Source organism: Buteo buteo, chromosome 2 (genome assembly GCF_964188355.1).
Source record: "Buteo buteo chromosome 2, bButBut1.hap1.1, whole genome shotgun sequence".
In the NCBI taxonomy this organism is placed as follows: Eukaryota; Metazoa; Chordata; class Aves; order Accipitriformes; family Accipitridae; genus Buteo; species Buteo buteo.
Window position 1 is genome coordinate 16,765,431 of NC_134172.1, and position 12,343 is coordinate 16,777,773.

The 12,343-nt window shown below is 44.3% G+C and overlaps 1 protein-coding gene across 12 annotated transcripts in view; it reads left to right on the forward strand.

Annotated features, from left to right (window-relative positions):
* Positions 1-782: 782 nt before the first annotated feature.
* The window catches only part of ARHGAP12 (Rho GTPase activating protein 12), an 80,275-nt gene continuing 68,714 nt past the window's right edge, over positions 783-12,343 (forward strand). For 10 of the 12 annotated variants that reach the window (XM_075046332.1, XM_075046345.1, XM_075046343.1 and 7 more), the window contains exons 1-2: positions 786-908; positions 7,017-7,771. In XM_075046332.1, the coding sequence (XP_074902433.1) occupies positions 7,103-7,771 (669 nt within the window). In that variant the 5' untranslated portion in view covers positions 786-908; positions 7,017-7,102. Of the gene's footprint in view, positions 909-7,016; positions 7,772-12,343 lie in introns of those variants that run through there. The other 2 variants (XM_075046341.1, XM_075046399.1) reach the window with 2 other exon arrangements.

Sequence of the window (12,343 nt, forward strand, 5' to 3'; positions counted from 1 at the left end):
TTCCCAGACTGGAGGTTTGACAACTTTTACTAACACAGTAGGAAATACCAAGCCAGTTAACTTGGCATAACCGAATAGGGCTACTTCTTATTATTTCTTTTTGGTCAGACTATTAAAAAACTGTGGTTTCTTCAGTTACCAGCTATTAAACACGCAGACAGGCCCCTGGCTGCAGCGAGGAAGGGGCGCGGTTTTTGTCTTCCACCTGTTCTTTTTATTGCGGACAGAAAGGCCTAGGTATTCCACGTTACCATGTCAATTAGAAAACGATCTCGTCACTCCGGCGGTCGCAGCGGGCTCCTTTAGCAGACTGTACTGACGGCGGGACGGCCGGGCTAACCCGCGCTCCTGAGCGACACCCCCTCGGGAGCCGGGGCCCGCACTCCTCCTCGGGCTGCCGCCCCTTCTCTGGGGCAGAGGGGCGGCCGAGGCAACCCCCGCCCGCGGGCCGGCCCTGCCGCTGGGCGCTGCCTCACAGGCCGCCGGCCCGGCCCAGGCCCCGCGCGCCCCGCTGCAGGCCCAGCCTCAGGCCACCCAAGACCCCGGCCCCCGCCGCGCACCCACCGCAGCGCTCCGCGGGGCAGGAGAGGCCCGACCGCCGCCGCTGCGCTGGCACGACCGGGCCGGGCCGGACCGGACCGGACCGGACCGGACCGGACCGCACCGGAGCGGCGGGAAGCGGAGCGGCCGCTGCCCTGCCCCTCCCCCCTGCCGCCACACCCCCCCACCTCCGCCTGGCCCCGCCCCTCGCGCCCCGCCCCCGGCACGTGACGGGGGAGCGGTGACGCCGCCGTGCCCCGGAGCTGACACTCGGCGCGGGGCGCTGGTGGGGAGGGGGAGCGGTGAGCCGTGAGCCAGGGTAGCCGCCACCGGAGCGGGGACCGGGACCGGCCGCGCCGCCGAGGCAGGTGAGGGGCCGCGCCTCTCGGCCCGGCGGGGGGGAAAGGAGGAGGAGGAGGAGAAAGAGGGCGGGGAGGAGAGGAGAGGAGAGGAGCGCGGCGGCGGCGGCGGCGCCGGGACAATCGGGCACGGCAGGGTGGCCCTGCGGCGGGCGGAGGGCACGTCCGCGCCCGGGCCGGGGCCGGCTCACGGCGGCGCCGGCACCAGCCTCACCCACCCCCCCCCGGCGCCGCCCTCTCCTCTCCCGGGGCGCCGTCGGGAAGCGCCTGCCGTGTGCCAGGCGGCCGGCGGGGGGTCTGGGCGGCGCCGCCCCGCCGTGCCCCCGTTGGCGGCGGCGGCTTCGTTCCCCCGGGCGCCGCCGGCAGCGCCGAGTCGAGTCGTCGTCGGGAGGCAGCTGCGCACCTGGGCGCTGCCGGTGGGCCCGCGGGGCCGGGGCCCGGGCGGAGGCCGGGCAGGGCCGCCCGACCCGCCTTGTGCAACCGCCGCTCACCTGCTGGGGCCGCGGCCGGCGGGAAACAAAGGGAGGCGGCGGGCAGCGGCGCCTCGGCGGCCTGGCCCGGGGCCGGGGGGTCGGACGCCCCTCCGTTAACTCGAGCGCGGCAGCCTGCCGTGCTGTGGCTGGGGCGAGCCGGCGCGGGTTTGCCGCGCTGTCGGTGGTGGCCGGTGGTCGGAGTTAGCAGCTCGGCAAAAGCCCGCAACGAGGAGCAAGGGGGCTGGTGGTGGGCTGAGGCGTGGGGTGCTGCGGCGCGGCTTGAAAAGTTGTCCTGACAGTTGTTGGAAAGGCATCGCTTGTTCAGTGCTCTGAGTCACGGGCAGTTATTAAGCGGTTGCTTTAGTATGCCTTTAAATTTTAAGGACGTGTGAGCTCTGGGAAGCTAGTTTATTTGGAAGTGGTGCTGGATTTCTAACCCGTGTTAGTAAACTCTGAGGAAACGGTGAGGGATCAAGCTTGCTTTCACAGAGCTCGTAAGTTCTCTGTATCTGTTGTTTGCATTTGCATCTTTGCATCTATTTTTATACAACTTCTGCATGCTCTGGATGTGCTCTTTGCAGATGGTGGTTTTTACAGGCGCTGGTGAGGGCTGGTTGTCTGCGTGAAAAATACTAGCTGAGGGGTTAGTTGTGCTGGGTAAAGAGTGGTGCCCCTTGGGAAGAAGGGTATGTGAATAGGGTCGAATTCTGACAAAAGTTATTGTGGGACCAGTCTCACAAGCAGCAGTCATGCAGCATAGCCCGAACCCCTAAGAAAACTGCCCAGGTAGAAGGACAACCTAGGGAGCTGTAGCCAGGGTATCTCATCTGGCCTGAACTGGTAAGAATTTATCCTAATTTAGCTTCAGTAATTGAGTTTATTTCTGTATCAGCACTGCGGAAGGGTTCATTTCAGAAGTGGGTGAAGTTTGATGCTGAAAATGGAAAAAGATTACACAAGTCAACTGCTGCTGCTTTGTAGGACACCGTGAACAAGGTCACACGAAGAATTTTAAGGCGATTGGTTAATATCCTCAGTGGCGTTTTTAATAACTCATCACCTCTTTGTATTATAAACTAAGTAACAGTTCCATAGCCACAGTGAGTAAGGCTTTTTCCAAGAGGAGAATAAAAGAAATACACTAAAAAGAGACTTTTTGCTATCTCAAGTCTCAATTACTTGGTTCTAGAAGATCCAAAGAAAATACTCTGTGCCTGATAATTTCGAAGGAGAGGTATGAAACACTTATTGTGTACCTCCTGGGTTTTTTTTGTTGGTTTTTTTTGGGGGGGGGGTGTCTTGAGTTCTAGGATAATGCTGAAGTTAGGGACGACCATATCCAGTACAATATATGATCATATTATCTACATATCATATATACTCATACTTGTGATTCTATGCGCATGTGAGGACCACGCTTCTTCCAAGACCATTTACATGTGCTTCAAGCTCCGTTTAGTGAGCGTCGCTCTGCAGCTGGGACCGAGTGCTGTCCGGAGGTGACGGTGTTGCTGCAGGGTTTAGGTTGCCGGAGGAGATGCTCACCTGGGAGCAAACCTAAAGCTCTCCAGCCCCCACCGGCCTAAGGGTGGCCGAAGCTGTCACGTTGGCGTCTAACTAGAAGAGGTGTCTCGCCTTGGGTGGACGTGCATAAAATTTAGCTAGAGGCAAATGTGTGCGTCCCCCCCGTGGGGAGAGCCCCCCCCCCCTCCACGCCCCGGGCCGTGGCTGCGGCGGGGCGCGGTGCGGGCCCGGCCCCGGGGAGCAGCGGGCTGTGCCGCCCCACGGCCGGGGCGCGGCGGGGGGGAGGAGGAGGAGGAGGAGGAGGAGGAGCCGACCTCTGCGAACACCGAGGGTTGCCAGCCTGACTCAGCCTTAGCTGAGTAAGAGGTGGGAACGGTTCCCGTCGGCAGCCGGAGCCCGAAAAGTTCGTGCGTGGGTACCGAGCGGAGCGGCCGGCGCTCGCCGCTGCCTTCCTCAGCGCGGCCGGGGTCCTGCGTGCCGTCACCCGTGTCCTCGCTTCGGACAAGGGGAGCGCTCTGTGAAAGGGCGGAATGCGTTTCCAGGTGGGGATGAGGCCCGCCTTACATTAGTTACCCTGTAGGAGTCGGGTTTTTTCTTCACCAGAAGAAAAGTGTGGCCCGAGTCTGTTTTTTGGTATTCAAGAATAAAGTTTTCTTAGGTCTTTGTTGTCAGTGGGGCCATTCGTTGTTATTAATCTCTTAATCGGGTATTGAGACTTTATTGAGGGTATTAAAGCTTACAGATGTCCTCTGTGGAAGTAAATGGTTTTTCATGAGTATCATCCCCTAATTAGGGTTCTTCAACCTTCTTCACCAAAATGGGTGCCATCCAGCATTATAGGTAATGGCAAAGAAAAAAAAAATACAGTGAGGTTACAAGGTCTGACCTGCCGTATCGCTTCAGTTATTGACTAGTAGCACAATGAAGTCAGTACTCCAAATGTCAATATTGTACATTCACATCTGAATTATTCTAAGCCCTTTACATACAGTAGAGGTTTGGCCAAGGCTTCCATGGCTCTTTAACCTGAGTTCTACGAGACAGATACATGGACCCTTGAAAGGATATTACAGTTGGCTATCCCCTGGGCTGCGCATAGGGTACAGGCAGTCTACCTTCTGTGGCACAACAGCTGCATTAAAAAAATTCAAACAAATAAAACTAAATGCATTTGAATCTGTGGAATCAAGGCCATGATAGTTTGCAGACCTACAGGGTTAATGTTGGTATTTGTTAAACATGCTGGGAAAGATTTCCCACCTATGCCATAGGTATCTCTTGCTTCTCTCTGTTGAGGCAGAGAATTGGAGCCTTGCTTGATCCTGATGATGTGATCTGTTTATAAAACTGTTTTAGTGTTCTGGCCAAACGCAGAACACAGCCTGTCTCTTTTTGATCATATGTTCAACATTACCAAATGTTTGCTATTGACTTGATAATTTTGCAGCTTGGATGAAAGAACAAAAAATTGTGCTGCTTACTTTTGTTGGTGTTTTTTTCTGTTTGTTTTTTTTTTTTTTTTTTTTTTTTTTTGGAAAGGGGTGAGGCTGCAACACTGATTTCAAAAGTGGATAGAGCTGTTTTTGTAGCTGCTGTATTTTATTTACCTTGTATTTCTCAAAATTCTGTTTTTTAAAGCATAAAATGCAACTTAGTGAACCTGTATGTCTTGAAAAAAATGTTGAGCATGCATTCTCAATAGTTATATGGAATTGGCAAAAGAGAAATGAAAAATCCAAGCTTTTAAACACTTGGTAGCCCCGTGGGAAACCCTAGGCTTATGTTCTCTTTTTGGTTTCTGTATGGGAGAAGGACAAACAGTGTGAATGGGTGCTCGTCCTACATCTCAATTTACAAGGTAGCAGACCTTAGAGGTAGCCTGTAACTTGGAAACACTTGTATTTTTCTGGTATATGACCTTGAAGCAGTGAAAGGGTTTGGTAGCGGCTTTGAAGAAGTGTTGGGAGGAGTCAGGTTTAGTAACAAGGAAAAAATTACATTTGTATGGCAGAGCTTCCAAAACTAGGAAGAGAGTGGGAATGGCTTGCAATTAGTTCATGTTTACCTTCTGCTACAGTTGCTAAACAACTGCAAAGCTGCACTTAAAAATACCTATTTATGTAGAACAGCAGGTAAGCAAGTTGTTTTGTACAGAGGCTGTAAGTAGACTATAATGCTGTGAATTTCAATGTACCCGTTTTATGGTAGAGAGAGTAAACACCAGAATCATAGCATTCTTTTCTACTGCTTTGTGTTCTTACTGTCAGCTTTGTTGAATGTGGTACCATCATGCCTTCTAGCAAGTCCTCGATTAAATTGTAAGTCTGATCTGGTGATTCAATTTGGAGTCTTGTAAAGGATGGTGGCTTTCAAGTTACCTGTAAGAAATGCTTCCTGGAAGTAAAAGAAGATGGGCTGTGGGTGAGAGAAAGACACAATTTGCCACAGATGGACATTTCTGTCTTGGCATCATACTTAAGCTTTTTAGCTGCTTCTTTTCCTACCGAGTGATGTGGGAAATGTATCTTTTTTTTTTTTTTTTTTCCAAGGCTGAGACCAAATAGCAGAAATGGTGAAAGAAAAATTAAAGAACTGTTAGGGGTTTCTGCTTCAGCTATCCCCAGAAGTCCTTTGTTGTTGTTGTTTCTGTCCTTAGTCCCATTTAGGGTAGCTGAATTCACTCTACATTTGTCTGCCTGCATGGAATTGCATTAGTTCTACTCTGTGGCAGGGTGAATGCTATGAATCTCATCACAAAGTCTTAACTTGCAGAGCTGCAAGTTTCTACATAATTTTTCTCATTCATGAAACATGCTTTTTAAAAAAAAGACTTATTTGTTCATCTTTATAAGATTAAAGGTGGTACCATTTTACTTGAATTCTCCTACGTTCTATTTGAATGCTAGAGATCTTCCCCTTACATGCTTTGATTTTCAAGATTAAGAAATCGTATCTTTCATGTTGATTTACTATGTTGTGTTCAGTGTAAGTTGGCAAGAATGATGCTTATCCACTCATGAACTGTGATATTGATGCTACATGATTAAATAGAGAGAACTTCTAGTTCATGGGTGCAGATACAGAGGTGGTTGTCTGGATTATAAGATGCTGAAAGTCCTTTTCAGTATTTTCATGTATTATCTTTTCATTTATTATCCTTTTTTGGTTTTGGTTCATAGTCCTTTTTCATTGTTGTTTGGGTTTTTTGTTCGTGTTTTCTGTTTTAGTCCTTAAACTTTTAGTTGGATCAAGTTTTCTGTAAGATAAGTACCACAAAAAGCTCTCTTAAGAGCAAAGTAAATATACAGAATTTAAACCACTGAAACCAAAGTATCTTGGAAACGTTGAATACTTTTATCTAACACTACCATGGTTATAGATGAAATTCTATGTTGCAGTTATACTAGCAATTTAAAGAAATAAATAAAATAGTCTTCATACCACCTGTTTTATAGAAAACAGCTAGATGCAGAGCCAACATGACGTGCAGCCTCAGACAGCGTGGGTCACATAGTCCCCATGTCATCTCCTTCTGCAGTTAGGTGAAGGTTAGCAGGCTCTGTAGGGCATGCAGCACATGTGGGTCAAGGATTGTCAGCCCATGCCGAACCTGATGACTGGTATGTAGCATTGGAGGAAGATTTAAGGGATTTTGTAAGGAATTTTGAGCACTCTGAAGGGACTCTTGAACTGAAATAGGAATCAAAATAAGCAAATAGTAATCTTCTCCCTTTGAATATTTTTATTAAAAGCAGGGTAGTAACACAGCTCCATGAAGAAATTAACCCTGTGTGTAAGCAAGAGGTTGACTCAGACTATTCCCCCCACCAAGCCCCTGATGATCAGTCAACATTACTTAGTAATAGAAACAGGCTTAATGAGCCACTTGATAGCAGGAGGCTTGTGTGAATAGGAGAGTTAAATCGGTAACTAAGTTGTTCTACTGGGTTTCTGTTTTGTCACTGAGAAAGGTATTTGAAAGTCTTGCATTCTTCCGTCAATTAATTAGTCTGAGGTTGACATAAATTGAATAGGCAGGGTTATTTTTAAAATGATTTTCCTCTGAAATGCTCTTAAATAATTACTTTATTACATGATATGTTGTTTTTTTCCCTTACAGCTCTGATTATTAACTGGAAAATAACGCTTCTGAAACAGAATGCGGCTTACCTTTTGCCTGAAAAGGTGAAGTCTTTTTAAATAGAAATGGCTGATAAAGGTGGGAAGATCCTTCCAGGACAATTGTACATTGAAGTGGAATACGACTATGAGTATGAGGCCAAGGACAAGAAAATTGTGATTAAGCAAGGGGAGAAATACATCTTGGTGAAAAAGACTAACGATGATTGGTGGCAAGTCAAAAGAGATGAAAATTCCAAACCCTTTTATGTGCCAGCACAGTATGTGAAGGAAATACCCCGAAAAGCGCTGATGCCACCTGTTAAGCAGGCAAGCATGCTGCCAAATAATGCTTTGAAGTTGACACATGGATTACAGAGATCAACAGAAAATGTGAATAAGTCACCAGAGCTTTCTAGTTTTGGAAAATCTTCTCCAGTTCAAGTGTCTTGCTTAGTTCGAGATGCCAATCAAAATCTGGGACCGAACAATAGCCCTGGTCAAACTCTTGGTTTGAGTCTGGACCTTACCCAAAACAATGGAAAACTTAACAATGAGTTGCAATCTCCCAAGGTTTCCAATCAGTATAGAACTGTCTCCATGGGTCATTTCCCATGTCCAGAGTTCTTGGAAATAGAGAAGACCAGCTTTTTGCATGAACAATCTTGTGATTCAGCAGGAGAAGGCTCAGAAAAAATTCACCAAGATTCAGAGTCTGGAGATGAACTCAGCAGTAGCTCCACAGAGCAAGTGCAGGTAAGCTAAAAAATGATCCCAGTAGATTTGTCTGTTGTTTTGTTGTTTTTTTTTTTTGTTTCCTTATTGCCATAATTGCTTACTATTGTTTTGAGATTTATTCCTAATAAACTCAGGTTGTTTAAGTAAAAATGTCTTATCTCAGCATGAATTAATTCCATTTACATTATCCTGTGATTGAATGTTACAGAGACGCAGGGTTTTTTTTAAGATTGTTTTGAAATGACACTGAATTTGGGTTATATTTTCTTCCAGAGGAAGGGAGCCTACTGCAGTAACCTCCTTACTACTTGGCTTGTTGAAATAATAGTGCTAGCAACTGTCAGCTTTTCCTAACTATGTGAATAGATGGCATAAGAGCTTTAAATTGATGTGTTAGTGGGTTTAATACTTTAAAAATGGTACACTTAAGATTTATATGGAGTTTAATTTCAGGCTTGATTATTTTATTTGTAGGCTTTTGTAATGAGTCAGCCTTGCCAATTCTGCTTCTCACAACTTTACTCTGGATTAAAACTCAAAACATGTGAGTTTGTTAATTAGTATGGAAGAATCTCAGGAATGATGTACTCCCACTTCAGGCGAAAACTGAGCATTGATGGCCTTTTTCCTTAGTAAAGTGGTTTCTCTCACTTTTTTTTTTAAACAGGCTTTCCCCACCCCCAACAAAAGATTAGCACTCTTAGGTAATCAGGTCACTTCTGGTACGGGTAGCCAAGTTAATTGGTCTATTGTAATCCAGTTTTTTTTCTTGAACCAGTGGTGTATGTGTACCCACACATAATTATGTATGTGTGTGTATAGACAATTCCCCTGCTTCCCTGCCACCACCACCCCCATCTTTCTGTAGGGAGATGTTAAAATTTTTTTTTTTTAATTGTAAGGTTAAAAGCTCCCTAGTCTTCAACTTTAACTCTGTAATGTGAAACTGTTGTTGCTTGGGTACAAACTGATCATTATAGTAAATTCCACTTAGCAGCATGCATTCAGAGTACCAAAGGAATTCACTCAAGTGTAGTATTAAAATAAAAGTTGATGCTAACTTTAGAAATAAAAATCTTATCATGGAGAGCTGTGAATCAGTACTTTGCTAATAAGACACAATTAAGACAAAGCTGCTGAGTGAGTGTGGGAAGATCTTAAAGATACAAGATTGATTGGGTGATTTATGTACTCTTGAACTATATGAGCTCATATACATATATTTATTGAAATATTCAGAATCAGTGTTTTTTTCAATATCCTACTCTACTCTTGGCCTCATTCTTGAAATTCAGAGTTTCTTTAGTTATGGGACTTCTACGACAGTTTTATTTTAACTCCCCCCTAATAATAAGGAATAAATAGGATTACTTAATTTAGTTTCTTTTTTTTTTAATAATTTCTTGCTTAGGCAGTGAAGATTGATCAGTTTTCTTGCACGTTCTTTACAGCAGTGTCCTAGCTCACTGTAGTTGATATGAGCTACTTAGAACTTGGAAGGATAAAATAGTTATAAGATGCTTATTTTGGAAGCATGTGTAGTAGCCCATCTGCTGCCATAGTAATCGATTGCCAAACAAATTATGAAAATACTAAGGAATGTTTAGAAAGTATATGCTACTTTAAATAGTTTACCACACTAAAGTTTATATTGTATGTTAAGAGTGCCTTCTACTGTGTTGACTATAGTTTGATGCATCTCATTCTCTGAAGTAGATGAAATTAACGTTACATGGGTGTCTTGTCAAACAATAAGAAATACGTGGCCTGCTGCTCAGTTTCCACTGGACTTTGTGACTGTTGATGCAGTGACACTTAGTCTTCCCACCTTTCTCCCCCCTCCCACACCCCCAAATATACTTGACTCAATGCTACAAGCTATTTGTGAGTTTGGATATGAGTGGGAAAGCTATGCACATATTTGTAGACTTCACTGGGTTATGGAAGGTCTGAAGATGGGAGTTTTCACAATGTTTAAAAATTACAAATCCTAAAAATGCTACATACTGGCTGTGGAAAAAGCGCGGCAGTTTCTGACTACTGTTACCGAAGAACTTGCCATTATTGTGGTCTTGGGTGACAAGAATGCAGATGTTCACTGTGCCTTGCAGTTGTCTTAGTTTAAAACTGTGAAGTAACTTAATCTCATTGTGTGCGATCACAAGCTCTTTAAATACGATGAAAATGTTTGACATTTAGTAGCCGTAGGGATTAAAGCAGTAGTAGCACTGATGTCACTGTTAGCTCAGTCTAGATATTCAGAGTGTCAGCCTTCTCACTGGAACAGCCTCGCATTTTTTTTAGAATTCTTTCAATAATGAGCATTGTTCAGTAGAAATCAGCTGTGCAGAAATTAATGGCTCAGAAAGCTGTTTTTATTGCTCTTAGTCTGTAGTGAGAACATCAAGTTCCCAGCTTTCACGCACAAACAGGATTTCACTTCACAAGACTGACTGTGGTTCTCCCTCCTCTGCCTGCTGTGGAGTTCAATTTTATGCAGTCTGCATTATAATAAACTAAGCTACGGGTGTTTTCTCTTAAAGTTGTAAGATTAGAAGCTAGAATGACCTTAATAATAATACCTTTGTGTAGGTGATTTTTTGGAGGGGGTTGAGGTGATAGTATTCAGCCCTAGCCCAACTTTTAGTGTGTTTTTAGTATCCTGAGTACAAATGTATGAGATGCAGAGGAATGCTGCTGTTATGAGATTCTTCTAAGAGGTGGTTACATTATCCTCCTTCTCCTTTCCAGTAATGGAGTGCAGGTTCTGTGGCTGTACAGTCTTGAGCTCATAGGCTTGCTGGCTGTGGAAATACTGGAAGATCCAGTGTCTGCAAAGTACTGCATAAAGGAAGGATTTTTTTAGCAGCTGAAATATTACATGAAATGAAGGATAGAGGTGACAGTGTGAGCAGAAGACCTTGCTAATGAAGATATGAGCAAATGATCTGCTCAAGAGAAAGATCAGACTGGGTAATGAATATTCTTGACATTTCATGCAAAGAAATTCCAACTATTGAGTGCAACTCTGGTGCATAAGGCATTGTAAGAATTGGATGTTACTTCATGGACTTGAACTGCAGGAAGGCTGGAGGTAACTGGAGGAAGTAGGGCTTGGGAGGAAACAAGCTCCAACTTAACCAAATTTAAATCTCTGGTGGACACAGTAACTGTAGGTAGCATTGGAATTGAATGAAATGGTTCAGGAGTGCACAGCTGGGCATAAGACTCACTGACATGGTGGTGGCACTTGAAGCTGTGAGAATCAATGAAATTCAATAGAATTTTAGGAAAATGGTGTCAGGTGTGATGTCCTGATTCCACAGTGAGGGGCAGAAAATACTTCTCAGAGAGGCCAGGGATGGGGGGGAAAGGAAAATTTTGGAAGAGGAGAATTCTGTAGCAGAAGATGGACAATCTTGAAAGAAGCAGATGGGAGGTCCCAGCAGTATGCAGTAGAGCCCCGAGTAATTGTTCTGAAGAAAAAAATTACATGTTTAGGCATGCCTAAACAGGAAAGAAAAGTTGAAGCAAAAGTGGAAGACATTAAAAGTGGTCTTGAAAAGGAGCTTTGGGCAGTGTTTGCAGGTAAAATCTACTGCCAAGTCTTGAGAGAGAAGGTGTGCAGATGGGGAAAGAGTTGGTTAAGTTCAGAGATCATGTCTAGAATGGTTAGGTGTTATCTATGAGGATGATACTTTGGAATAAAATAGTTACAGACAAAGATTAAAATGTGCTTTCAGCAATGCTAATGCATAACCTATGTGAAATAACTTTGTTTCTGGTGAGTGTTACCTCCTCTTCTGTCGTAGGAAGACATAGAATACATTTAAAATACATGCACTGTCTTAATGTTACTTTTTATGCTTATTAAAAGTTACTTTTAGTAGCAGACAGTTTTAATCATTATAAATATAGACAGTGACCTATTTGCAAAGATTGTTCTGTCTTTCATCCTCTTTAGTAATTGACTATTGCATAAACTGTGAAGCACTAAAGGGGATTATCACTAGGATGGCTGTTTTGCTTTGATTAATTCTGAGTAGTAAAGATCTTGCAAAGACATCTTTCTGTTTTACCTCTGCAATTTCTGTGGCATTGCTGTAACTTTTTTTAAATTAAGAAAACAATTTTTTTTGTGTTTCTGTAGAAGATGCGAGGGTGCGTCTTCTGGAGATCTTAGCATTCTTGACTTCGTCACTTAGTTGAAAGACTAGTGGCAAATCATTAGTGTTAGACTGCCTTGTGGGTCAAACATTAAACCTCTAAAATAAATGGCTATTACTAGTTTTGTGGGGCCCAGAATTAATTTGCTTCTATTATAAGAAATTTCATGCTATTTTTTTTTCATTCATTTGCCCAAGGAATAAACAATTTGACAGTATGAAGGAAGCATGCTATATACAAAGAGTTTTTTTTTTCCTTAATGAAAATGAGCATGTTTGCAGATTCATGGTGGCATGTATAATGCAATATTCTGAATTGTATTTTAAGTACCATCTTTCTAATCTCTTAACTCCTCAAAATCAGCATTTGTTATTCTAATGATGTTAAATGCTGAAATATGCCCATTATAATGAGGTGAAGAAT